The sequence below is a fragment of the Pipra filicauda genome, unplaced genomic scaffold (genome assembly GCF_003945595.2).
Source record: "Pipra filicauda isolate LSUMZ 115617 unplaced genomic scaffold, ASM394559v2 scaffold506_size402828_pilon, whole genome shotgun sequence".
NCBI lineage: Eukaryota > Metazoa > Chordata > Aves > Passeriformes > Pipridae > Pipra > Pipra filicauda.
Window position 1 is genome coordinate 192,150 of NW_024104650.1, and position 27,740 is coordinate 219,889.

Below are 27,740 nucleotides of genomic sequence, written 5' to 3' on the forward strand. Positions count from 1 at the left end.
TCATGTGCTGTAATGAATTACTCACTGCTTGAGTTGTAATTGAGTAGCTACACCCACCTCTCTACATCCCCTAAAACTCTGCCACAGATCTTCTGCAACACCAGCACTGGCCATGGATTTCATAAGGCTTTAAACTGAAGGAGGTTAGATTTAGATTAGATACTAGGAGGAAATTCTTCATTCTGAGGGTGGTGAGGTGCTGGAACAGGTTGCCCAGAGAAGTTGTGGATGCCCCATCCCTGTAAGTGTTCAAGGCTGTGTTCAAGTTGGATGGGGCTTGGAGCACGTGGACCCTACACCTGAACTCTGTGTTGATTCCTATTTGTCATGTCTTGAGGACTTCAACTTTTCCTTTGCAAAGTTAAATTCATCTTCTCTTTACTGATGGTGTGGGTGGTCTCAATTAAATTTCAAAGGCAGTAGAAACTAGAAATAGAAGAAAGTTTTAATTTTCTTAATCATCATTCAGGGAAGAACCCAAATGAGTCCATATGGCTGCTTTTTCTTTGGAAGTGACACTTCATTTTCCTTCTTTACTCTTTCCCAATGCCATTTTCTTACAGAAACACGGGATCTGCATGAAGAACGACTGGATTTACTAGGAAGAAACGATAAATATGTGTCCCTGGTCAACTTCAGCATCCCTCAGCTCTGTCAGTTCACAGTGTGCATTGACCTAAACCGGACAGCCAATGTCAGCTCGTGGGCAGCATTTTCCTACGACACTAACACCACCTCCACTGACATAAATGACTTAGAACTCGGGCTCTCTGGAGAAAACAAGCACCTGAGACTGTATCTTTTTGGCACCAAACGAGACATTGAGATCGACCTGGCCCTTTTTGTGTGGTATAGTGTGTGCTGCTCGTGGGACGCTGGGAAACAGCTGCTGGAGGTCTACTGCAATGGGAACCTCGTGCACAGCGAAGCCCTGGGCAGCGCAGGGTGCCTGAAACCCAACGGCAGCCTCGTGCTGGGCCACCTGCACAAGAGAAGGGGTGGCTTCATCGTGAGGATCAGCAACAGCTTCATCGGCAGCTTGTACTACTTCCAGCTGTGGGACCGTGTGCTGGGTCAGGAAGAGCTGCTGGGCTGTGCCATGGGCAGCACTGTCGGCTGGAAGGAGGAGTACTGGAATTTCAGCAGCGTCCTCCCCGTCGCGGACCATTGGCTGCGCTGCGGTGAGTCTGCGATGTTTTATCTTCCTGGGGCTTGTGTGTGGCTGGGGATCACACACGGAGTAGGGAACTCTCCGCTGCTTGGGGCTGTCTAATGGCCTCTGAGTCACTGCTGCTGAGATTGAGACCAGGATGGGCAGAGCTGTGGCCGTGCTTACGACATTGCCTGCTCACCCCACGCAGGCTCTTCCTGATACAGAGGTTGTGGATGAGGTAAAGCTGGCAGGGACAAGCTCTGCCACTGAGATCCCCTGGAAGCTGCTGGCAGATGACATCTTTTGGATGAGCCTTCTAGCGGTTCATCCTTTTGCTGGGGCACCAATCTGCTACTGAGCTGGCCTGACAAAGAGCGAGGTAGGTGGGACTCTGAAATTTTCTTTCTTCCAATATGTTTAAAAATATTTAACTCAAGCCATTAGCGAGATGATAGTATCATAGAATCACAGAATCATTTGGTTTAGAAGGGACCTTAAAGATCATCCAGTTCCACACCCCTTGCCATGGGAAGGGACACCTTCCCCTAGACCAGGTTGCTCAAAGTCCCCTCCAGCCTGGCCTTGAACAATTCTGGGGGCATCCACAACTCCTCTGGGCAACTTGTAATGACAGTAATCACTTTCCTGCAAGGCTTCTGTGTGTTGTGTGCCCCAGATGGTGCTGCTTCACGGACAAGCACTCTTAGCAGTGTTTAAGGTCAGCCCTGGTGTCTGTATGTACTCCATGGTATTTAAACTACACAGTATTAAAACAGGAACCCAAGACTGTCTAACTGACTGATAGACTGACTAATTTCTGTAAAACTAATGATATGTCACAATGTTTAGGTGCTCCACAATAACAGTGAATTCATCTTTGCTAGTTGTCTGTAAGCTGATGGCTTCACAGGGAAAGCAGTCACAGTATGAAGTAATTGGTATTTTTGTGTCCACTTTGAGAACACAAGGAGCAGCCCATCAGACAGCACATCTCCATCACATGCAGCACTTTCTGACTTCACTGCAGTTTTTTCCATCTCCTGCTCCAGTTTTCATGGGACCAGGGCCCAAGGCAATGAGATCATTAGGAAATCACCGACTGCTGATGAAACCTCTGCTCAGAGGGATTCCCCACCCCTCCCTCATTGCACCCTCCCTCACTCTGCACCAAAGCACACCGGCACTAATAACAATTGCTGTAAATTACAATCTTCCCATCTGTCTCTTGGCTCCCTGCCCCACTGCCTTTACCCAAGCACTCCTCATTCTGCACTGCCTGTCACTAGACCCATTTCCCCACTTGTGTCCCTGGATGGTGGAGGCATGATCTGATAAGGAGGGAGGAGGAAGGCTCAGTTTCCCTTTTCCAATTAATACCTTTGCCTTTGGGCCCATTCATTCTGTGGGAAAGGTGTGTGCTTGGCTTAGCAAGGAGTCATGAGAAGTTTAGTCATGTTTGATGATGAAAAGTCCAACACCTAAGATCAAAGCCTCCATTCAGTGTTCCTGGGCTTTGATTTTTCAAGAAAAATAACCTGGATGAATTTGAGCATCTTTTTAGTGGTACAAAGCATGTTAGAGAGAGGCTTCCAATAGTCGAAGCATTCTTTCCCGCTAAAGCAGTCCTCAAGAACCAGGTGATTTTCTCTAGTTAGGATTCTCCAGTGCAGCCTGAATAGGACATTCAGTCTGGAAAATGTTGAGCCAAATATTTAAAGGTTGTCAGCAAATAGAGAGAGCAGCATGTCTCACAAGTGATGGACTACACCAACAAGCACCGAGGCTACTTTTGCCTATGGTGCCATGAACTGCTGGATCCACTTTGTGATCCACACTGGGAGGACGCTTACTGCAGTCTGACATCTTGTTGAGAACAATAACCAAGATGACTGTTGTGAAGTAACAGAGATGTTATTAAAATTTAATCATGTTTGAGAATCCATCGTGTGTCAGATCTTGGCAAGACCTTTGCTTCCACTATAAATCTGCTCCTTACTTTCATTAACTGGAATTCATGAGCGAGCTGTAGCACAGAGGCATGCTGATGATACACAAGGTAGGGATAACAGTGAGCAGTGTAAACATGTATTGAGATTGATGTCCCATCTGTCAGACAGGGGAAGCTGCACCTGGCTGTAGTTCATGTGGATTGTCCATATGGGATCATACATATTGAGTCTACGTGAGACAATCTGAAGCATCCACGTAAGAAGTAGTTGTGCCAAAATGTTGCTGTGTAATGAAATGTTGTGGGGAAGTGCCATGTCAACACCAATGTCGTGTCTTAGATTGTTACTTATGCCCAATATCATTCTTTAGCAGCAAGGCTTGCCTCTTGTGTTTATATGGATGTGTTTATATTATGGATGTTTGATGTTGCATTGCTTGGTTATGCAGTTGCGATGTGAAGCTGGGCAGCCTGCTTTGTTTTGGAAATCCTACATCATCTTTGCAAAGCCAGGGCTCATTTAGGCAAAGTGAGTGAAACTTCTCACATGAACATAGCCAGAGGAAGCCTTAAGAAGGTGTGTTGGCTTTTGTAAGTGCTATAATTATTGTAGCAATTGCACTGGCTTTGCTTGATAGTAGAAGTAAAGTTATTGTTCTGCCTTTGCTTTTTTTCCCAGGGATATTAAAGATAATCCTTTGTTTTTCCAGCTCAGCTGGGTCTTTGCTAAAAGTGTAGAAGTAAAAGTGTGTGTTCTCATCCTCTCACTGACTCAGTCTTCATCTCTTCCTCCCCCTACCTCACCCACACACTGCTTTCTGATTTTCTTCTTAATTTTAAATAATCCTGGAAAGGGCTGAATATTCAAAATCTGAAAATGACTGCCAATAATACAGAAATATATTTATTGCAGTTCTCATATTGGCTAGTCTAATTTTTGCTGCTTGTCTATTGGAAACAATATATATTTATTTACAGGATGCCAAATAAACCATTTATTAAATTATCAAATGAAAATCCTTGACGAGGACTTAAAAAAAATCAGTGGTATAGTATTTTTGTAGCTTCAGATCTCATCTGTCATCATGCCTTAGCCCTCATTTCGTGAATGGAATTACATACATATTAATTAAAGCAAATGCAGTTACAGGATGCAGGTGGCCAGTCCCACACCTGCCTGCTGGTAATGATCCCTGACATGTGAGAATAAACAGATTTCATTTTTCTTCAGGTGATAATGAGAAGGAGAAAGAAATAAATTATAATCTGTGAAGTTGTAATTATGGTTCATTTGTCAGGAGATGGAAACAGCATTCTGAGTTACATCCCTGGTAAGAATGGGTTTGGGGCTTTGTTTGGACCTTTTTCTGTTGTTTTTTTTTTTCCCCTAGCAGATTTTTCTGATTCATCCTGCCTGACTCTGGGAGCTATCATACATCACCCTTGAGGCAACAGGAACAGAAGCCTGTAATCACACAGCTCTGTGCAGTTTCCTCCTACCTAGGAGAGGGTCTGCAGCAGTGGAACAGTCAGGGGGACAAGTTAAACCCCAGATGTTCAAACAGTTTGGGATATGGCTTGATAAATCACAGCCTAACATCGTGCTTATAGTTCTGTAGGAAAGAAATATTTATTCCACTGATAGATCATGTCTGCACAGCATTGGCCCTTCTGTGTTCTCATCAAACTTCCTCTGTGGCAGCGGTTCTTAAAAAAAGCTTGGAACAAGACACTCATTTTCTGTCAGCTTGAAAACAGGCACTTATTATTTGTAACATCGCACTGGGGCTCACAGAACCGTCTCTGCAGCTTCACACCACAGGGAGGCATACAGGTTTCCATTGGAAGTTTAAACTGCGGAATTACAGTCCCTGAGGATGCTGGAATATCTACCTCTCTGCAGCACTGAGGGCCAGGTCCTCTGAGTTTTGCTCTCTGGGTATTCTCATGGTAGTATGATGCAAGGATGGGGAGGGCTTGTGCACAGGTGCTGGAGGAAAAAGCACATCCCCTTAGTTCCAGGTTCCTCTGTTTTCTTTTGAAGAGTTGGTTTCTTTTTTCTCTAGGACTTTTAATTCAGTAAATGCTTCTGGCTTCTTGTCTGTCAAACAGTGTTAGTGTTGGTAAGAGCTCTGTGCATGGAACATCGAGGTCTGTCTTGCAGCTCAGTGAGCTAAGCCTGAGGATCTTTTTCCAAATAAAGAATCAGCAAATGCCCACTATGTCAGGTTATGTTTCTGACCTACTGCAGGCAATGGATTTGAAATGGCAATGTGGCAGCTTGCTCCTGGACTTGCTAGTGTTTTGATGGAAGAGTAAAACAAAGTAGATTAGGTCTCTTATTTCCAAAGTTTACTACTATCTCAGATGCACAAGGCCTGAGTAAAGAGGAGAGATGTCCAAATGCACACCGAAGATTCATCAAGCATGGCAAAAGCAGGCTTGCTATTTTTACAGCTTTCTGCACACCCCGGCAGCAACGGGGACTGTGCTCTGCCAAAGCAGGTTGCTGGATCTTGGAACAGCTGGTGCATCATTCCTGCTCCCCATCCTTCTGCCTCCAGGTGTGGGGGAGCCTCCTGCCTCAGCTCTCCACCAGCCCTGAGCACGTTACCTCTGCTGAGGAAACCACAGCGGCTGAAACCACCATCTCCTAGATCATAAGGTGACACCAAAACACAGACTGGCACCTCAGAGGAGCATTTGGAGGTTGAAGGTCTGAGCTGAAGACTGAAGGGTCTGAGCTTAGTCTGCAAGAGCCAACCTTGGAGAGACAACTCAGAGCTGGACTTCAGTTATTTTATTGTCCCCCTGCTCCAGTTTGACTCTGTGCTGAGTTCACAGCCTGTGGCTTAGTGCAAAGGGGAAAATCAATTGTGTGTCCAGGAAGCAGAAGCCTGTGTACTGTAGGGTGCCTGCTCAGAAGGGGCTTTTGACTTTGGATGTCCTTTGAACTTCACAAGATAATTTGAAGTCATTTAGGATAAAAATAGGAGACTTCAAGTTGTTAACAGCCCCTGTTTCTATTGTTGTCCATGGATATATCGCCACTGATTTGAGTGAGTCAGAGATGGGCTGTTGTATTTCAAGCATGGGTGAGTCTCCTTACCTTGAACTGCTGTAGAGAAAAACAATGTTTTATGAAGCATGGTCTTATACTGCTTATTTCTGACCACACTCTTTATTCATAGACATTTGGCTTTGCATTCATATGTTAAGTTTATTTATCTTAGTCAGAGCTAGAATGTCAAGTCTCTGACAGTCATTCGAGTGAAGTAAAAAACACAAATTACAAGCCTTGTAAGAAAATGGTACTTCTAGGGCAAAATGTTGTGATCCTGCTTTTCTTTCAGCACCAAGGCCTGTAATGTTACACAGTGATTCAGTTCACTGCAATTTTCTGTAGTACATGTGACAAACATCACCTGTTTTGTCCCTGTCTGCCTGGTGATATGACACATTGCATATGAAATGAAAAGTCATAACTGGCTTGACAAGGTGATTCACTTCAAGGAAAATTAGCTACGAATGAATTCTTGGAATTCTTTACTTTGAAAACAAATGGGAATCATTATGTCAGGTTATCATTTACCCAGAGACCACGAATATCAGTGTTCCTCTCACAGCCATTACTGCCTATAAACCCGTTGGCACTCAGTGTCTGACCAGTGCCTTTCTCTGAAGGCTGGCACAGCTTACACAGGCAAGAAGGGAACACAGAAAACTGCCCTTCAACATAAGAAATGAAAGAAGATAATGGTGCATAGCCTCCTGTCTTCCCTGGGATCTAAACCCTGCAAATCCTGTTTTCTCCCTCATTATGCTGTAGTTACCTCTGGAGAAATAAATAAAAACCCATGTGTTTGTTTTCCCTTTTGCCTTCATCCTGCAGAGATCTGTGGAACCAGAGCAGCTCCTTGTTACGATGACCTTCGCTGAAGGACTCAAACCTCTCTCTCACCTAGACCATTCTCTTCCTTACGCTTTTGCCAATGTGAATTCTTAGGCCTTTTATTGTTCTTTCCAGCAGGCTTGAGGAAAACATCATCAACAAGGGGTCCTACACTGCCCCCTTTACCTCTGACCAGTAGTACCAATGGTGTTGTTCCAGGTAAGCGCTCAACAGTGACATTTTAAATGCTGTTGTGGTCATCACTGACACTGACTGACACTGACTGACACTGTAGGTGAGACACATGTTTGAGCCATTGCTGCTTAGCAAGGTGTCCCGTGGCAGCAGATCCTCCTGTTTCTCCTGAGCGCTCTCAGCAGACAGTAAAAGCCAAGACCGTGCACACTCAGACATGAACCACAACTCAGTTGTTAAGCTGTGATAACATGACCATGTGTTTGGGCCCTTGAGCTCTTCAATAAAATTTCTAGCAATGCAGCAGTAATCTAAACTTGGACACTTGCAGTCTGGGATATCCCAAAGGGCTTTGGTGAGCAAGGGAATGGGAAAACAACTGTGCTTCTGCAGAGGGGTATGGACATGGGAAGGGGGGCAGGCACCTGCTGTGCAAAATACAGGATTCATTTCACCTGTGTTCTCTCCTTACAGTCACCTTCTTTAATGTTCACATGAACTTTTCTCTTTTCTACAAAACCAAGAGAGCTCCTGATTACTACGATGCAAGGAGGCTTCTTGAACACTGGGTGAGTAGCTTGCTTTTCTCATTTTCATGTGTTTCTAGCAAGTATCAAATGAGGAGGAGAGCTGGTAGAATCATAGAATAGTTTGTGTTGGAAGGGACTTCTAAAGGTTATCTAGTCCAATCCTCAGTGTACAGAATGCAAACTGTTGGGACAACACAGAAATGTAACAATATTGTGGTGTTTCAGAATCATGTTATCCAAAACATTTTTAACAGGACAAAAAGAAATTCTGAAGGAAGGGAAAAGTGTTAAAACTTTGCAAAAATTCTTAGCTATTTTCATCAGGATTTAGAATTTTGATGACAATTCTAAATTTACAAGCAGCTCTAGAAAAAGTATTGATAAATCAAGTTAATAAAAATGTTTGGTTTTTTTTTCCCCAGTTTAGTATAATCTTTACCAGAGAAGAATTTGTTGTGACAAACTTTAAAATCAGGTAAGGTTCTGGCTGTGTAGTGGTGTCACCTTGACCCTCTGTCCTTTTAGCAGCCAGATTCCAAATACCCATTTCACAACTGACCAGCCCATGACAAGGGTGGAAACTAAACCCCCAGGTCTGCACAACTTCCAGCATGTTGAACACCCACATCTTGTTCACTGGGCTAATTCGCCTAAAATATGTATCCTACCTAATGCAAGGCAAGTAGCTGCTCCAATGTGAGACCTCATCTTTGCTGATTTATATTGGCTCATGACCAAGATGAAACCTTTGCTGCCTCTGCAGAGTGTGAGTGGTGACTCCAGTGGGCTGATGTATCTGGTATGCCATCCTGGCTATCCAAAAAGCAGAGAAATTGGTACCTGCAGGAGATGGAAAGGGCAAAGTGCTGATACCTGCAGGGTTCACTCATATTAGTGTTGCTGAAGCCTCGTTTCAGTGATTACATGTGAGTGCAAAGGAGTTTGAGGGTCACATCCACCCACAGAGGGAGGGTCACAGACCCTGGAGGGCTATCTAGGTTCACTGGCTCTTGCATGGCTGTGTCTAACAAAAGCATATTATAGTTCCCAAATTCTGCTCAAAAACAATGGTTCCTTGCACCAGACTCCCCTATTTCATAACTTTTAGCCCTATCTAGCTTATTCATATCCAAACTGTGAGCAGCTGAGAGGGTATTTTAGCGAGTTGTAGAAGTGTCACTTGTACAGACACGGAGTTTTGTCTTTTGTCTTTTATGCCTATTCTTCTCTGACTTCCACAGTTACTGCTTGCTTTGCAAATGACAGTACACTAATCCATTGCACTGTTCACATGGGGTGAATCCAATTTGAAAAACCCTAAGGGAAGGGTGGGTCCCATTCTGGAAGAAGAGTTTTTTGTCAGGATGCATCTCCGTTACAGTTGATCTTGGTGATTTCTGTAGATATATCCATGCTGAATTCAAGATGACTTCTCTGCTGCAAAGTCTGGCTCATTGTGGTCAGAAGGTATTTTAGGTGATGGCAGAAGGGGGGGTGTTATATGCTACTGTGAAATATTTTCTATTCTCTTTTTCTTGCAGGGGTAATTATCTACAAAGCAGTGCCTATAGGAGGACTCGTGTATGTAATTTGTTATTTTCTGATTTAAATAATTACTTTTTCTTATCCTCTGCATAGAGGATATAGTAGTTGCAGGGTCTAAATGCTGACAGTATTGTGTTTTGTTGAAATTACTAAATCATCCTGATGGACCTCTAGCAGTACTGTGAAACAAAGGCTGCTCTATGGAGTCAGGTTCCAGTAACACTTAAAGCAACAGGCTCCATTTTAATGAGGACATTGAGTTTGTGCTGATTACTTTCCTTAAAATCCAATTTGTGCCCATTGATTCTAACCAGCTTCTAACTTTCTGTGTCCCTCTATGTGACCTGAAGGGGAAGGTAAAGCGGATGTCACAAAGGTAAGATCCAGGGTGTTGAACTGGGTTTCCATAGTTCATGTTGATTTCATATTTAGGGTGAGGAGGAATTATACCCCTCCATGGCTGTTTGAGCTTCAGAGTGACCAGAAAAGCACACATGGAGTAATGCTTGACTTGGGGAAATGCCTTTGAGCATCCAAGGTTCCCATCTCATACCCTGAATCTTGGGAGACTCAAAGTGCTTCCATGGCAAGCTGTGAGGTTTGTGCTGCACCGTAAGAGCTGGCTGTGAGCAGTGTCCTTCACTGGGGCCAGTAAGTGGACAGTGCCCCAAAGGGATACCAGAATGAATCCTGCACCTCTCCTGTAGGAAATCCAGACTGCCTTCTGACCCCAGGCCAGGAGGAGGGGGAGCTGGGTTCCCATCACCTTCAAGGGGTTGCAAATGGTTTAGAAAAGCCTTGAGGAATGAGGGACCACTGTGTGGAGACAGGAGTGAATTAGAAACACATGAAACATCCCAACCCTAAGGAAATCTCACTTGTTAGCCCTCAGTTAAATTAGAAGTCCATTGAGGTGATCCACTCATGGCTTCTTGGAGCTTTCTGCCATGTCTGAAGCCACTCAGTGAGAGGCACTGTCTTTCCAAACCTTCTAGAGTCAGCCAGCCCAGTCACTTAGCACAGTAATTGTTCTGAGGAAAAGCTGAAATCCACCAGAGATACTGAAAGTGGTTAGTTAGATAGTTTTCCAGGGAGTCATGGAGTCTTTTACCTCTGGTGGACACAGGGTTTTATGATTGGCTCACTCCAAACTTTAAACATTGTGAAATGTTACTAATATGGCAGCCTTGTTTGTATGTTCTATTTGTAGCTACATCTGTAAGGCAATTATAAAGGCCACCTCTCTGGAAATACAAGAAGTGCTGAGTCTCAGGATCAAACAGCTGTTGAATGACACATACAAAGAGGGACCATTATCCTTGTGTGTCAAACCTGAAGATGTGGCTGTGAAGTCAATAGGTATTATTTCACTAAAACCTCGTTGGAAATCACATGCTTTGTAATTCTGGCTACAAGTGTTTTATCAAATTTAAATTTTGTGGAGACGTTAGGCTAGAAAACACCCTTAAGAAGTAGCCAGACTGACCTCATCTGATGCACAAGCTGTAGAACACCATGCAGTGACAGCAAGATAAAAAACTTGGGTTCCAGACAAATGGAAGTAAGTTAAAACTTGAATCCCGATGCCAAGGCAGGTCTGAGCACCTTTGCAATGAAGGCAAGGTCAGGCTGATTCAGGTATAAATCCAGGAGCCCCTGCTGGTAGCCAGTGCTCCAGGGACACCAAAGCCAAACACTCAAACCAAACTCACTGCCATTTGTGTAATGTCTGTGCATATTGGACCAAACCTCAGGAGGTAAACAAGTACTTTCTTGGTTTGGTTACAATCTCTGCTGCTCCTTAAAATACAGAAGTAAGACAGAGGTAAGAGCTAACAGACCATTACTGAAACTTAAAACATTTTATACCAGTGACTTACAAAATACCAGTTGCAGAGGATAACACTACAAGCCTGGAGGAAAGACACTGATGGGATAATGAGGGGCAGTGTGAAAGCACCTTCAGATAGATTAGAGAAGCCTGCAGGATGTGCTGTCATTGAATATGGTTTGCAATGCTGGAAACTAACACTGTACCTGAGAACTGACCTTGTCAAACTAAAGAGTAAAAGAGTGTAGAAGAAGAGACCAAATATCTAAACAAATCTAAACAAAATGCTTTCTTGCAGATAGTAAACTTGTAAAATACTCCTATGCAGTCTGCAAATTACAGCTCATTCCTATCAGGAAACAAGGTCCACAGAACAGTTGGGTTCCTGTGTGTCAGCAGGAACTTCTTTTTGACTATTAAATCTTTTTAAAGAGCTTTTATGTATTTCCTCCTCAGCACTGATGGATTGTCCAGAAAGCTTCTCACACACAAGGTACAAGGGGAGTTATTCCTGGCCACTAACAAGTCCAGCCTCCGAAGCAGAGGTCAGCTGCAGGAAAAACCCTCTGCAGTCTGCTCAGAGGAGCTGGTGAGTGATGAGATCATCTTGTTTTGGTTCCTCCATGGAAGACAGGAGGGATCACCAGGCTTTGTCATGGTAAACCAGGTGGTAGTCTGTCATGGCAGCAGTGCCATGCCAAGGAGGATGCAAAGGATACAGGGCTGGTCCAGCACGACCTGCAGGAAGAGGGAGTGTGGCATCATTCCCATCACCTGCAGTGACCTCAGGACTTTCTGCTTGGGCAGGGAGGGGAAACACAAGCACTGTAGCATTTTGTGCCATCCCTTCATGGCTCCCTCCCCTCCAATACCTCCAGGTGCATTTCAAAGGGCTCTGGCATCTGGGCTCCCACTCTGCTGAACAAGTGTGAAGTCAGATCTGACTTGCAAGTCCATTTAAAGTTGGGCTAATGAATTACATTCTTAGTTACCTGAGTGGGAAATATGAGGAACATCATTATTATGTATTTTTTCCTGTAACAATGTACATTGTTTTAATTTTTCAGTGCAATTAATATTGAACTAGAGCAAGCTTTTTGGAAGGAACCAAACATGACTAAATGTAAACTACTGGAAAAACTTCCAAATAGTATTTTAGGCCTCCAAGATATCACGGTAACAGAAGGTAAGGCACCAGATACTTCAGTGACACAGTGAGTCACAGTAAAATAGTTTTACTCAGATAATGCTTATGTTGGGCATCTGAACAAGGGAAGTGATAAAATTGCTTTATCTGCATCCTGCTCACCTGGTCATCTTAAAGACGTTTTAATGCTGATTAATTTTGCAAGTGCTTCAAAATTCTCTAGCTATCACTTTGAAGATTTGTCTCAAATCCCACACTTTGATTTAGAACTAAGAAAATAACCAATGAATAATGTCACAGGTTTTGTCTGTCCATACCGTCTCTGTTACCACATCAAAGTAGTTCATAATATCTGAAGCACAAATCAGTATCTGGAATTGAAAAGTTGGTGCTGTAGTTCACATAAGTAATAAGGTGACATTACCACATGGTTATATCTTTTTTAAGCTATGCCAAACAGTGTAAGCTGTTTGAATGGTGAACAAACCCAATTCCATTGCTTATCCACCTCCTCAGCAGCACATCAAATAGTAGATAATTGAAAGATATCTGCAGGTGCACACAGTCTCTCTGACTCCCAGGGTGTAAAACTCTGCTTCTATAAAAAATTACAGAAGGATGATGAGATGATGAATGGCAAACACATTTTTTCAAATGATACCATTCAGAATTTGCTTTTGCTATGGTACCAGGTAAGCAGCATTTGGGGAGAGGGGAGGATCTTGTCTAATTTGAAACTCACAAATGCTTGTAAACATGGCAAAAGTTAAAGGTAAATATTATTTACAGGTAGTATTTATAAATCCAAAAGCAAGTGACAACATTCATTTCATTGACATGTTGAAGGCTTATTGACTTATTCTTAGGACAGAGTTTTGTAGTAGATCAGGAGCATTATGACCATATGGAAAGAGAAGAGAGAGAGATTAACTCCTGCATTTAACATAGACACATGTAGCTGTATAGCCAGAGTGACAGCTATGCCACATAAATCATCTCTGCTTCCTTGTTTTTCAGAGAATGCAGAAGATGTTATAGAGCATATTTTATACCTCTTGCCAGATGCAACACTGCATGTGGAAGAATTAGAAATCATTGCAAGTAAAATTTCTGGTATCGTACAGCTTGCAGATGTGAGCATGACACTTGCAGAGGCTGCATTGTCTATACTAGACTATATTTCACTGCAAGAAATAGAAGATCAGAACATTAGAAAAATAACCAATACGTAAGTAAGATAACTTGCCCAGAAGAGGCTTCCTAATTTGAAAAGGCACCATGGACTATTTCATTCACTCTATTAAAATATCACCATGGGATTTAGCAATTTCTGTACTTGGATCTTAAACATGTTTGTGATTATTAGCAGCAGAAATTGGTTATTGTGTTGTCAAAGGTGCTTTTACCAGAAACAGTTCTGCAGAAGTTACCATCACAGTGTTGTTCCCTGTGGGCATCCAAACTTGGAAGCAGCTCAGGGACTGCCCAGCTGCCACCTCCTCTCATAGGTGATCTTTGTGGCTCAGCAGTGAGGTCTGTTGACAGGTCAGCCTGGAGACACAAATCTCTGTCACTCCTCTACCTGTGCTGATAAAGACTTTTCAAACACAGCTATGCAATGATAAATTAGAAGTTCTGGGTGGAGCATGACTATGCCACAGCCCAGTTGTTTGCAGTGGACAACTCGGCATTGATTTTCCAAACCCAGGAGTCTGCAAGGAGAAGTAACCAAAAACAACCTAGAAAATCTGTCAAAGAGAAAGCACTGGGTAGCTTCGTGATCGTTTGGGCTGTGTGCTCTCTCTTCCAAGCCTGTCACACTGCAGTGTGTGGAGTGGGGGCTGTGATAGCTGCCAGCACGCACCACCTCTGCCTTCTCAAATAGGCTGCGGGGTTTTTAAGGGAAATATCCATTGCTTTGAATTCTCCTCCCATGAAATGTAAGGTTTGAGGGACAAGGATGTTATTCTTGATCCTTAATGGAGATAGAGTTGGTATTTTGGGGAAGCTGAACTCCAGGCTTTGCAGCTCTAAGGCAGCTGTGGATGAAAGGGTCCTGGTGCGTCTGGGGCTGATGATGCATGAAGGTAATGCCAGACCAAAGGACAGGAAGATTTTCCTTCAGTCTGTTCTGGGAACAGCTGTCTTTCACATTTTTGATAGAGTTTTATCCCTCCTTGCGTATTGCTGAGTAGCCTTAAGGGAGCCAAACAAGCTGTGGAGCTGTCCCTGACTCTTAATACCCATGAGTATTAAACAACCCTAATTTGCTGCTTCCTTTACATTCCAGCCTATTCTGTCTACTTAGATAAAACCTCACTGATAGTAAGGCCAGAAATGTCTGTCCTCAGAGATAATTAGAGTTTTACTGGATGAACCCTTGAGCAGCAGCCCTACCTTTAGAGCTTGGAGTGGTGGGGATTTGGAGCACAGATTTCCAAAGGTTCCTTGCAGACTAACTTATCCTGGCTGTGATATTTTACCTGAGGGTACAATTAGATGCCTGAAAATAGTCAAATTAGCAGATTTTACAAGTCACTGCCTTCCAAATGAAATGCAGTATTTGACTGGGTGTGAATTTTGACTCAGGTCTTCCCAGAACCACCTTGTGTGGTCCCTGCAGGAGGGTATCTTCCACCTGCCAGACTTTCAGGCCACTGAAACATGCTGACTCAAGTGCTTGCCCTCACCTGACCCTGTGGAGACAAAATGCATCTACCCCAAAACTGACCCATTCTGCTCTAGGGCTTGCTCCTTGTGGTCATAAATCACAGCAGAGGGTTTTAGCCGATTGTTCCCTGGATGTGTGTTATGAAGCCAGGAGAACATTTCAAGAGAAGTATTTTTTTTCTCCCTGTTTCTTTTGTTGAAGTATCCTGCAGACAACTGAGGAGATAGGCTACAAGGTGACTTGCGCAGGCAGAAATACGTCGGTCATAACCAATTCCTCGGCTCTGTTGGTGTTGCGTCCAGATCCCAGCACGTTTGGAGGACTGGCCTTTGGCATTACCTCCTACAACAGAGGTGTGGATCTCCAGGTGAGAGCAAAGTATCACTCAGAATCATGGACTAAAACAGACAACCCTCCTGCTCTTCTGTCCCGTTGTGCATTTGACCTGAGGACAGCAGCTCTGAGCATGTCATCTCTCTCCTGCAGATCAATGTGCAAGAAAACCCTTTCAAAAATGCCTTGGCCTCAGTGTTTTTGCCCAAATCCCTGAAGAACTTCCTAGGGATCGAGCACTGTGACCCAGACAAGCATTCGAAGATCCAGTTTAAGTTTTTTGGCACTACTTCACTTTTCGCGGTAACTACGACTCCCAGCAAACCCAAACACAGCAGGAATGGGCTTAGCTGTTCCCAGTGCCTACAAAAGAAATCCCAACAGTGTCGTCTGTTCCAGGCACAGTTAGCATCAGCCTGAGAGAGAAATGTGCAGGGAAAATGTGCTCATGCAGCAAAACCTTCTCTATAGCAAGGATGCTCTGAGAGGTGTCTGTAAACCTTAGACTTTCCATTCATTTTCTGTAGCTGATGTTATTCTAATCCTTCTGTTATGCAGGAAAATAACATACCCTGACCTTCCTCTGATAGTAAGCTCTTTCTTAAGGATTTGGGATATACCAAACATCATGAAAATAACTTCAAGATTTATGTCTCCATTAAAATAATAGCAGCACTGATGTGCAGCATTTAGGATTATTCTAGTAGTTATTATATTTTCTTAACTCCAGGAGGGGTGGGTATAACTTAAAAGGGAGACATTTCTTTGGAATGATGGTGCATACAGAGTGCTGAGCAATACTTTTCACACAGAAGAAACATTCACAGTTGTGCCTACTGTCTAATGAGCTTAATGATGTACAACTGGATGTTTAAATGTACTGAAACAATTATACAGCTTTCTCAATCCAGCTGATGCAATGCATCTGAGACTCAGTTCTGCTTCAGCTGATGTGGAGACTGTTCTGGAATTGCAGCTAAATACATTTTCTAATGAAGTAGCAACTTTACATCCAGCATCCCATGGGGTTTAGCTGATCACCATTTCCAAGAAGTACAATTGAAAAAAAAATGGGAGCAGGCAGAGCCTGGATTCTTTTTGCATGCATGTGTTTTTCCACTGCAGGATGACAGTTTAACGATGAAGAAGTTGAACACTTTTGTTGTGAGTGCCAGTGTTGAAAATGCATCAATTCAGAACCTTAATGAGCCTGTGACTGTCACTCTTCGGCACATAGACCAGAATACGGTAGGATGTGTTCCTTTCCTCAGAAGGAGATGAAGCAGAGCTGATTTCACTCACCCTTACAGTAAACTGGGAACAGGAAAAATAAGCTTGAAACGCTTTACTGCCTGACCTCTCCATGTTACATCAAAACCCAAATATTGACAGACCACACAGGTCTCGGTGTTTATAAATTCCTGCAGGTTACTAAAGTTTGTGTCTCCGCTCTAAAGCCATGCTTAGCAGCACAAGACCTTTTCATTGTTTCCTTGTTATGATCTGGACAATTTTTTCCCAAGGAATAGCTTATTTGCTAAAAACCAGCAGGTTTTGGATTGGACTGAAATGATTTATCTGTGCTCTGAATTCAGCAAATTGGTTTAGTCACCAAAAAAAGTAAACTTCAAAAAAACCCAAGACATTGCAAAGATGTTTTCAAGATTAATATGCTTTCTTTTGTTTCAAAATGATGTTTCAAAGCTGAAGTCTATTTTATTCTAAATGGGCACAGATCAAACTTGTTGACTGAGTTTCACCTTAGCATTTCTGGGTTGTCAGTGTTTAAGATTCAGCCTCCACATGAATATATTACAAACCCAGAGCAGAACAAAATTATTCAATAAGATGAATTTAATTAAAGTTCAAGTCAATGAGAGCTTGGAAATGCTGCTTTTATGGAGATATGCTCTTTCCATTCAGTTCTAGCAAATATATACCCAGAAATTTTATCTAGATATCCCCTCTCTTCTGTCATTTTTACTCCACCAGGCCATCTGGCATCTCTCAGATTTTTTCCCTCAACCTTTTAAAATTATCTTAATTAAATATTTAATGAGTTATCATCCAAACCTACATCTTTGGCTCTCTGCCTAATTATATTTGACAGTCTACAGATCACACATCTTAACAGCTTATCTGTTAGGCTGGCTTCCTGTAAACTCTCTGCTTTATTAAACTTTATTAATGATATAATAATAATAAAAGTAAATGAATCTGTGCCCTGGGAAAGTTTGCTGCAGCATTATGAGTAATAAGCTAGAATGTCCCCAAGAGAAAACATTACATTGAATATCCATTTACATCTGTTCAGCCCTTACATGTCTTCCCTGTCTGGTTTCAGAGAGAGGAATCATTGAAAATCTAAAATAAAGGTTTCTTGTGGGTTTTGTTGTTGTTGTTGTTGGGATTTTTTGTTTTGTTTTGTGTTGTTGGGTTTTTTTTTTTAATTGTGTAAAATCTCAGGTTGTTATTCTGGGTCTTAGTCATAACTTTTGAATTTCACCAGTAATTTGGGGTGACATCTCAGACACCACATGAAGCCAATAAGATTAGACACAGGAATTGGTCTATGCTGGACAATATGTCAGATTTTCTACTGTCCTTAAAAGACTACAAGGTGCTGAAAGATACAGGTAAAACTGGGAAAATCACTGACTCCCAGGATTTCCCTTGGTAAAGGGAGAGGCAAAAATCAGGACTCTGCTGGTTCAGTGCCATGGATGAGATGGACAATATCCCAGCTGGCTCTACAAGCCCCAGTGTCCAGCAGCCCCTGACCCACAGACCCACTGCAGCACCACCACGCAAAAAATCAGAGAGCAGTGCAGGGGAAATCAAACCCAAATCAAAGCCTTAGTTATACACCCCAGCCAGAGCAAGATGCACCGTCTGCAAGTGCAGAGGGCTTACAGACATACTGGATAAATGTCACAGCCTCCTTTTCTCTGCTTCCAGGGCAATGCAGCAGTGCACTGCGTCTTTTGGGACTTTGGGAAGAACAGTAAGTGTTATTTGCAGAGCTGCCACACTTGCTCTGTCCCCAGCAGCCTTTGACTCCTTGATGTGGCACCTTTGAGACTTGGGGCTGTCCTGTTGAGTCGGTGTTGCTGCTTTGGCTTGATGTTGGTACCTCAGTAATCAGTGTTAGCCCTAGGGATACATGTATGGCATAGTACAGTGCTGCAGCTATATCAGTAAGAAGACTTAGACTAATTAAAAAGCAGAAATTGTATGAAATGTCTGATAAATTCTCACAGTTTCTTCAGGGAGGTCCATGGGATCAGCCCTTGAATGTGTCTCATGCACTCAACAGACACAGAAAGATAACTGTGTATTGGGTTAACTCAGAGCATGTGGGAAAGGCTTGTTCTGCAATTATCAGGGTTCAAAAATATATATTTTTTAAAATCAGAAGCTTAGCTTCTGAATGTATCATACATTCCCCATAAATAATCTTATGTTTCACTCTTTTATTATTGCTTTCAAGCCTAAAATAGACAAAGGATAAGTGGACACAAACACACGATGAATATCACCCCATTAATTGGCTCAAATAACTCCTAAAAATACTGCTAAATGTTAACTCTTCATGAGTTGCAATAGAAGATTAGTTTTAGTTTGGTATGTTGGCTGCTACATATTTGAAAAAGAAGAAAAAGATGGATAAAAGTATAGCACAACCATAAGGCACCACTTCTAAATTCAGTCTTATCAGAGAAGATCTGGCTTTTTCAGTGCTAAACTCTGCCTACATAAATCCTCTGCCCTGTACATACATTTTTCTTTTTGTGTTTCCACATCCTGCAGCACAGCCTCACCCAGCACTAGGTTCTTCTTGCTTTTTATGTGTGCAGACATGTAAATGACTTTAAATATTTCTTCATTCCACCAAAGGCTTTCATCCAAATTTTGAGGTTCTCAGGCAACTACAGAAGACGTGTTCCTGTGTGAAATCTCACTTGTGTGCTGCTAAATGACCCTGCAATCTGTACTAACTTGAGCTCATCTTCACAAACCCTGCATGCTGCAGAGCTATAAATGACTGAGCATGACTAACTCTACTTAAAAATCCCTTTTTCTCTATTACACAGATGGACTGGGTGGTTGGAATACATCAGGGTGTGAAATGGAATATACAGATATGAATTACACAATCTGTTTTTGTAACCATCTTACCCATTTTGGAGTCCTACTGGTAAGTACTCTGTGAATCATCTCCCAAAAAGTCCCGTGGCACTAAACAAAGTCATCTTTAGATTTGGGGAGAGATGGGAGATTCATATCTATGCAAGCTGTTAGATATCTGCAATTTTGCCAAAATCAGTAATAACAAATAAAACAGTTATAATAATTTAATGATATAAAGTTCTCTAAATGTCACCTGCTTCAAGGCAATTTCATTTTACAGATGTAGTTTGTACTTCTTTGCAGTGTAACTTAATCAACCTTAATGTCTTATTTACTGCGTTGGAAATACTGTGTTGAATTTATTACCTGCCAGTGGCAACTAATGACATTACATCTTTTGGAATGTTTTATCTATGCTCCATCAGAAACTGAAGTTTAATACAAATGTGGGAGATGTCATTATGTATCACCTCTTATTTCTCTGTAATACAGAGAAAACTGCCTCTAAAAGTAAAATGTCGAAAGCTGATATGACTGCCTGAGAATGGGCTGCAACAAAGGCAAAGTGATAGGCAAGTTCTAAGCAAACTCAGTAGATTAAAATTGTCTAATCCCAGTAGGATACAGCCCACAGGATCGGGTATGGCCCCACCTTTGCCTTAGGATGCTTCCCCTAGAGGTCAGCATCACCCTGCTCCACCAGAAGCAAAAGCCCTCTCCGGGAGTAAATATGTGACATTACAGGAAGGAATTGAGATGGTTCAGATTTCGGACACTTGCTCAAGTTCCCATTCAGATGAAGAGAATTCAGTTTGATTTTAAGATCATACCTCTCACTGCCACTTTAGTAATCAGCACACCTACAAGTATTCAACATCAGAGATGTGGGTTACTGGTCTGAGGTACAAAGCTTCACCAACTAGAAGAGAAACTGTGTCAGGGAACAACAAAATCCTCTCAATATTCCTTCAGCAGCTGTGGAGAAGCAGAGCACAGCCTCCTAGCTGATTTTGCAGAGGGATGCTTTCTGGACAGGGAGGATCCTCCCACACTCCAAGACATTTAGCAGATTTGTGCAGTTCCCAAGCATGGCAGCTGCCACTGAAACAAAATAGTTTCTCCTACAAAGCAAGCTCCAGAGGAATAATTTTGTCAGGATCCTGGAATCCTTATTAAATTTGTGTTTCCTGAAGGACAGCTTTTCTAGCTTCACAACTTATTGCTGGATACTTTAAATACTGCATATTTTTACTAGTTTGGATATCCTGTAGGACTATACAATAAGAAACCCATAAAAATGTTAATGGAAACCCTCCAAAATTAGCAGTAAGCAGAACAGGAATTGATTTCTTTTCAATGTGAAAATGTGTACAGGAATTTTCTTAATCTGTAGTGGCAAACAACTGTGATTCTTTATCTTGTAACACAGGACTTGGCCCGGACAGAAATAGATGTCACACATGATCATATATTAACTGTGATAAGCTATGCAGGATGTGGTGCTTCTTCCCTTTTTTTGGGAATAACGCTGGTGACATATTTAACCCTTGAGTAAGTCTGATCCTTTTTCTCACATGGCTTTTAATATTTTAGCAATAATGGATTTGCAGCAACTATAAGAACGTTTGTTAATATTTGATGCTGTAATGCACAGGAGGGAAGATTGAGAGCTGACATTATAAAAATTGCTTTATTTTGACCTCTGGTGAAATTAGAAGGATTCAAACACTAAATGCTTTAATACAAGCACCAGTCTGAACTGTTCAGCAACTTCTATGTTCCTAAATTTCACAGCACCATAGAATGGCTGTACACTGGATGATGCAGTCCTTGTGGACTTTCCCCTTCTTTTTAGGAAGCTGCGGAGAGACAATCCTTCAAAAATCCTGCTCAACCTTTGTGCTGCACTGCTGATGCTGAACATGGTCTTCCTCACCAATTCCTGGCTGTCCTCATTCAACCAGCCAGGCCTCTGCATCACCATGGCCATGCTCCTTCACTATTTCCTTCTTGCAGCTTTCACGTGGATGTGCCTGGAGTCTGTTCACTTTTACTTGGCTCTTGTCAAAGTTTTCAATGTTTATGTCCCAAAGTACATCCTAAAATGCTGCATTGCTGGCTGGGGTAAGCAAGCAGATTTCTTCTTCACTTCTGGGCTTGTCAACTTCTCTAAAATTGGGGCATATTTGCAAAAGCAAGTGAGGACACTGAGCTAGCAGAAATGACCTGAGCTGTAAGGATGGATCTCTCCCCCCCAGGCAGGTTCAGCTTAAATTTCTTCTGCTCAGGGAAACATTAGCATAAAGTGCCTGTTGCTCCCTGCACAGTCAAATTAAAAGGTGAAAGTGGGTGTAAGGAACTGCTCTCCTACCCCTCCTGTTCTTACAGGAATGATTTATCAGGGTACTTCACATTGGTGTGTGTGCCTGTGACCGTATGAGCTGCCCACAGCCTTCACCCTTGCACTGGGGGTGCTCAAAGGTGTTTTTAGTTCCTTCTCCAAGCCCTGTGTCCAGAATACCTGGCATTCTATTCATGATTACCCCACACAGGGGGGATTTGACTTTCATTCATTGCTCTCCTGAGGACTTCCCTGGACAAGCATCAGAGGCTTGTCTGGGAGAAACACAACAAAAAGAGCCCATAGGCTGATTCAGCTGTTAGAAAAGGTGTTACCAGAGGCACTGACCTAGAGCAGAATTTGGTCTGCGTTATTTGGGTCACCATTAGACGCTGCTTTAAAATGGGGGGAGGTTGGCTCTTGAATAGTGTGAAGTGTATTGTCTTCTCTACCCTCAGATCTGACGTTGCACACAACTGTTCTCAGGGGCAGCCATCCATGATGGTGTTGTTGGCAGCAGCTGTTCTCCACAGAAAAGACAGGACTGAAAAAAATGTGGGAAATGGGAAATGAGTAGAAGGGAAGACTGGAAAAACACTGCCTGGAAAACGTCTGCCTCTATAAGCTCTTAACACAAAATGCTGTGGTTTGCTTATCTTTTGACACTCAGCTTTTGTAATAATCAGTTGGTTTTATTTTGCCAGATTGGATCCCTTCTGGAGATGTTTGAATACTCACAAACATTTTGCAAACACGGATATTTTTATGCCTACTCATTTGTGATTTACATAAATAGGGAGATTCGACCTGCTATGCCATATATTTAATTACGCTTGTCTCAGAAGGAGATTTTGGGGGTAGATTTTGATCCTAAGATGCATATGTCTGCTGTAATTACTCATCAGAGATTATCTGACATCTTTGCATATTCTCCATTTTTTTTTCTTTTAAATCAAAATATTTCTTTTTCCCTTGCTTTCCACGTTAGGAATACCAGCTATTGTAATTATTCTTGTGCTCATTATAAACAAAGACTTCTATGGCAATGGGTCGCACTCTGAGAACAATCCTTACAGCAATTTGTAAGTATAATGCTTTCAGCTTTTTGATGGTCACCAGAGTATCTGAAAGATACAAGAGATAACCAGAAGGCAGCAACTTCTCTCTTGCTTTTGTCTTTGCTCCCCATCTTTACCCTCTCCTTTTAGTGGTTCTGGTTCATTGAATCATTTTGGATGCGCAGCTACTGCGTGGAGTAACTCTCACATCAGTGAAATGGGCTTGAGGACAGGGAAGGCTTCTGCCAGTCAACTCCCTGTTTGTTTTCCGTGAAATCTCTTTCTTTACATGACATTAACTCAGTCTGGTGGGACATTTGTATATGTTTGTGTTCTGGGTTTCTGGTGAAATGTGAAGGTACAATAATTGCTCAAGGACTTTGCACATTTGCTTCTGGTGGTTTTTTTTGTTTTGTTTTGTTGGGTTTTTGTGTTTTGTTTTGGTTTTTTGTGTTTTGGTTTGGTTTTTTTGTGTTTTGGCTTGGGGTTTTTTTATGAGTTGTTTTTTTGGTGTTTTTTTTTTTTTTTTTTAATGTCAATTCATATCACTGTCTCATCATAATTTCAAATTCTTTTATTTAAATCATCTCAGCCTCCTCTCTTTTCCAGTGGGAAAACACTGCATTCTTTCATCCTTTTTAAAAATGGTTTTATAGCAAAAGTGCTTCCATTTTTTTCACCTGTTTTCTGTTTAGCACAATCTGATCACTTGTTGGTGAAGATTACCTGGAATATTTGAATTTTATCCCATCAGAGAGGCAACACACCCCTGTGACACCTCAGAGGGAAAATTGTTACCCATTGTTATCAAAAAGACACTAGTTTATGTCTAAGGAAAAGCTAACCAGTGGGATGCTATTATTTAGACTCCTAATTAAGTCATATTTAACTTGGTTTTCCTAAGGCAGTGTGTCTTTGTGTGTATACATCATTAAGTTGTGAAACAATTGTCATGTTTATCTGAATTTGCCAGAAATAGTAACGTCTCAAAGTTAATGAATATCCATAATATCCATCAGAAAAGGCAAGCGGAGAGATTCCATGAATGTCCTCACTGGGTGAAAATAATGGGCATTAGGGTATGCCCTGAGTGTTGGAGAAGCATACAGGATACTTATTTGGGGAACCAGGCTTCCTGAGTTTCACTCTCACAAACTCCTTATATTGAATCCATGCCTCCCTTTCTTGCAGCTGCTGGATTCAGGACAGTGGAGTGTTCTACATCTCTGTTGTGGCCTATTTCTTCTTGATATTTTTGACAAATACAGCCATGTTCATCACTGTTCTCCTCCAAATCCACTCTGTGAAGACAAGGACACAAAAGAGATCCAGATTCTTGAAACGGAGTGTTCTCCAAGACCTCAAAAGTGCTTTCAGCTTGATGTTCCTTTTGGGCTTAACTTGGGGCTTTGCCTTTTTTGCCTGGGGAGAAGTGAGGATATTTTTCTTGTATCTTTTCAGCATTTTTAACACCTTGCAAGGTAATTTCTCAATAGAGTAGTAGTGCTATAAATACAACAATTTAGGGCTGCAAAATAGAAATAAATTTGTAACATCATGTAATTCAAGCATAGGGGAAGAGGAGAGCTTCTGTATTACAGGGTTTAGCTATTTTAAAAGGAAGGTTATGTTGCAGTGGGATGACAGTGTTGTTTAGACAGCATTGCTGTTATAGACTATTAAAGACATGAATTCATGCCTTGGAAACACAGGTCCCAATAAACACACCCTTTTAGGAGTTGGCACAGTCCTTTTCATCTGGGCATAAAAATGGTTGATAAAGTCCACAGTGACTTGCAGATTATTCTTATAAAAAATCTGCAGAAACCTCTTCCTATCAGCCTTCCATATGTACAAAGGACTTGGTGCCACTCTGGGCCAACAGAATCATAAAATCACAGAATGGGTTGGGTTGGAAGGGACCTTAAAGATCCCAGTGCTGGCCCAGGGACCACCTCTCTGCCCATGCAGAACATTACCGGTATCAGGGGCATGCCAAACATTTAGAAAAGGGACACTGGGTTGGAGAATACATCTGAAAACACATTAATCTCTCTTCTTGCTTCTCTAGGGTTCTTTATCTTTGTGTTTCACTGCCTAATGAAGGATGAGGTAGTGAAGCAGTGCCGAGTACACTTCTGCTGGGGAAGATTCCGTCTGAGTAACTATTCTGGTAAGCACTGAGGGGGTTTGTTTAGCTTGACTCATGAGTCTTTGTCTGCTACTGGTGCCACATTTGTTCTACATTAAGAAATAAGGCTCCCTCAGTAAACTTTCTGCATTGCATTGGATGATTCTTCTTTAGTAAGTCTTTATCCTCTCCCATTAACTGCTTATATGATACGATGATGGGTTGACAGCATGCAGTAAAAACTGCAGATTTACAAAAATTATTTTAGCTTGGTCTCTGATTCTGTTCTCACATGCCATTCAGTGTTCCCTTATGTGAGCAGTGTTTTTGGTGACTTTCCAATCTTCATAAAGCTGAGATTCTGAAATTTATGCAGAATATTGGGCATGCTAATAGCTATTTCTTATGTGCAGGAGCTGGGTTTGCTCAGCCCGGGAAGGAGAAGGGAGATGTCTTGCTGTCTCTGGCTGTCTGAGGGGTGGTTATTCTCTGGCTGTTTGAGATGTGACATCTGTAAAGAATTTTGTTCCTGTGCCTTCCACTCTCTGATTTCAGACTGGAGTGGGTCAGGTGCAACTGCAGGATCTACACCAAAGCATTTAAACCGCAAATCACCATCCCAGGCTTTGCAGAGTCTAAATTCTAATGGAACAAGTTCAACTTCCAATGGTTCAGATCTCCTTCCCAGGTCTTCTCCAGATAGGAATTTTAAGATTGGTAAGAAAAACAGTGTGCACTGCATAGACTGGAATGCAACAGGTTCCATATGGTGACTGTCAAATCCCAACCAATGGAAATAAATAGAAAATCTTTCACTGCTTTGTCTGTGCCAGAGTGTGGTTTGGGGTTAATGGCTACATTACACGTGGCTTCTCTTGTACTAAGGAAAGTAAGAAAGCCCTTAAAATCCTGGCATGGCTCTTCTCCAAAAGGAAGGGAACCCTGCTCAGCTTCCATCTTAGGCATCTAAGAGATATTCTACCCTGGGCCAGCTGGCTGCTACTCACATGGGACCTACTTCCAGTTAGGAAGCATCATAGTCTTGAGATAGACGATAGTGCTCCCTAAGTGGAATTGCATTCCCAAAAGAGTTGAGATCTTGGGGATTCCAGAAAGCTGAACAAGACCTGCTGTGAGTCTTTTTAATCCAGAAGAATCCCAGCAGAAGGTTTTGCCTTCCAAGATGAAGAAATTGTTGTAGAGCCATTTACTGAAACAGGAATAGCACCAAACATTCCTGGTTGTTTTTGGAAACATGCTGATTTGTGTTATTTCCCCAAAGGTGTTAAAACAGTGAGTTCTGCATATACTCTTACAGGATTCTTTCTAAATACATTAAACCAAATAATTATAATGGAAATTTTTTCCCAGTTCTTTCCCATAGCTGAAGTCCATTACAACCCCAGTGCTGTATCTCCAGAAGATGGTGAGACCAAACATCCTTGTTCACAAAGAACACTAACCATGGATACAGGACTGCACTATCCACAGAAAGCAGGATTTTTACACTGATACTGAATTTGTTTTCTTCTGATTATCTAGTGATGGTTCTCCTCTGTGGATGAAAACAAGCATTGTTCAAATAATTACTTCTAATGTACAGTTATCACTCTGGACACAGTTATCCCATGACTCAACTCTAGGCTTCAGTGGAATTTCAATCCTGACCACACAAGGATTTGCTGCCCCCATGTTTCCAAGATTAGTCCTCATGTTAAACAGGGACTGGAAACATTCTCTCCCTCTTCATTAGTCCCTCCCATAGTTCATCTTTTTTTTACCCTTTACACCCTCCTGCCATTTCTCTGTTTTCTTCTTCATCTGATACTTATTGTCATAGCCTAACACACATAATACTGAGTTTCAAGTGATATTTTTTAGCCTGCTGGTTGACTGCCCCAGGCACAGACATATCTTTCCTTACTTTTTCTGAAATGGAGTTTGACCAACTTGGAAATCAAGAAGTTGGACTCAGCCTCCAAGATGTATGTTTTTATTTTCAGATGTGCTGGCTCTGATGATCTGGTTTTAGATCTCTAAAGAGATGTAGATGCACGTTTAAATGTTTGAAAATGTTGCCCAGTACCTTCAAATGGAATGTGGAAACAATAAAAACTGAAATTCCCACGTCTAATGGGTATCTATGTGTATGAAATAAGTTTCAGATTATCTCTCCTGAAAAAAAAAATCCACAAAATAAACAGAACAATAGCAGATAAAATCCTACCATCTTTGGAGGTGGCAATTAAGAAGTTTGACTTTTAGTATTACTTTGTTGTGAATACAGTAAGAGTTAAACTCCATTTCATAACATCACAAGAGAGACTCAACTTTCCTCTCCTATGAAGGAGAGGCTTCCTTTCTGCAAATGTGTCTGAATTGGTAACTTGCCTGTTCAACCAAATCCTAGTTTCAGTTTTGAATGCCCTTGTCTGTGTATCATTGAAGTAAAGATTTTTTTATGATTGATAATATAGTGAAATACTAACCTGTACCAGTGACAGAGGAGTAAAATAATATAATGGAGCCATGTTTTAGAGCTGGTATGTACAATAGAAAATACAAAGGTTCTTTCAGTCTGTGAATAACTCCCACACAGCAATTAGTGGAAAAGATGAATATTTTAATGTACAGTAGCTACACCCAGCCTACTTGAAATCAGGCAGATCACCTTCAGTTCCTCATCTTTCTGTGAGAAATGTTGACATTAAAAACATGCAAACAAGTTCCACCTCATCTCCACTTGTTTCTGACTTGAAATTGCTTTCAATGGGAAAGAAATGTAATATAAAAGGCAGTTCAGTATGTCAGACACTGAGTATTGTGGTTTTATT

General features: G+C 41.9%; 2 protein-coding genes across 4 annotated transcripts; both read left to right on the top strand.

Moving 5' to 3' along the window:
* The first annotated feature begins 481 nt into the window (after positions 1-481).
* Positions 482-4,349, top strand: LOC120324373 (adhesion G-protein coupled receptor G4-like). The gene is made up of 3 exons (XM_039386807.1): positions 482-1,181; positions 3,267-3,358; positions 4,333-4,349. Exons 1-2 carry the CDS (start codon positions 482-484, stop codon positions 3,290-3,292), a joined length of 726 nt encoding a protein of 241 aa, XP_039242741.1. The 3' UTR covers positions 3,293-3,358; positions 4,333-4,349.
* Positions 4,350-9,439: 5,090 nt separating this feature from the next.
* ADGRG4 (adhesion G protein-coupled receptor G4) lies at positions 9,440-27,037 on the top strand. Of its 3 annotated transcripts, none has more exons than XM_027722526.2 (16): positions 9,440-9,639; positions 10,474-10,622; positions 11,551-11,683; positions 12,162-12,280; positions 13,259-13,469; positions 15,114-15,279; positions 15,399-15,548; positions 16,371-16,493; positions 18,204-18,249; positions 19,340-19,443; positions 20,806-20,927; positions 21,232-21,500; positions 22,706-22,799; positions 23,967-24,256; positions 24,847-24,948; positions 25,462-25,813. In XM_027722526.2, the coding sequence occupies exons 1-16, from the start codon at positions 9,629-9,631 to the stop codon at positions 25,677-25,679; spliced, it is 2,307 nt and encodes a 768-aa protein (XP_027578327.2). In that variant the 5' UTR covers positions 9,440-9,628; the 3' UTR covers positions 25,680-25,813. The 3 variants fall into 3 exon arrangements, with proteins under 3 accessions (XP_027578327.2, XP_039242751.1, XP_039242750.1); XM_039386817.1 differs by lacking the exon at positions 9,440-9,639 and adding an exon at positions 26,278-27,037 and having other exon boundaries at positions 9,911-10,622; positions 25,462-25,623; XM_039386816.1 differs by lacking the exon at positions 9,440-9,639 and having other exon boundaries at positions 9,911-10,622.
* Positions 27,038-27,740: the final 703 nt, after the last annotated feature.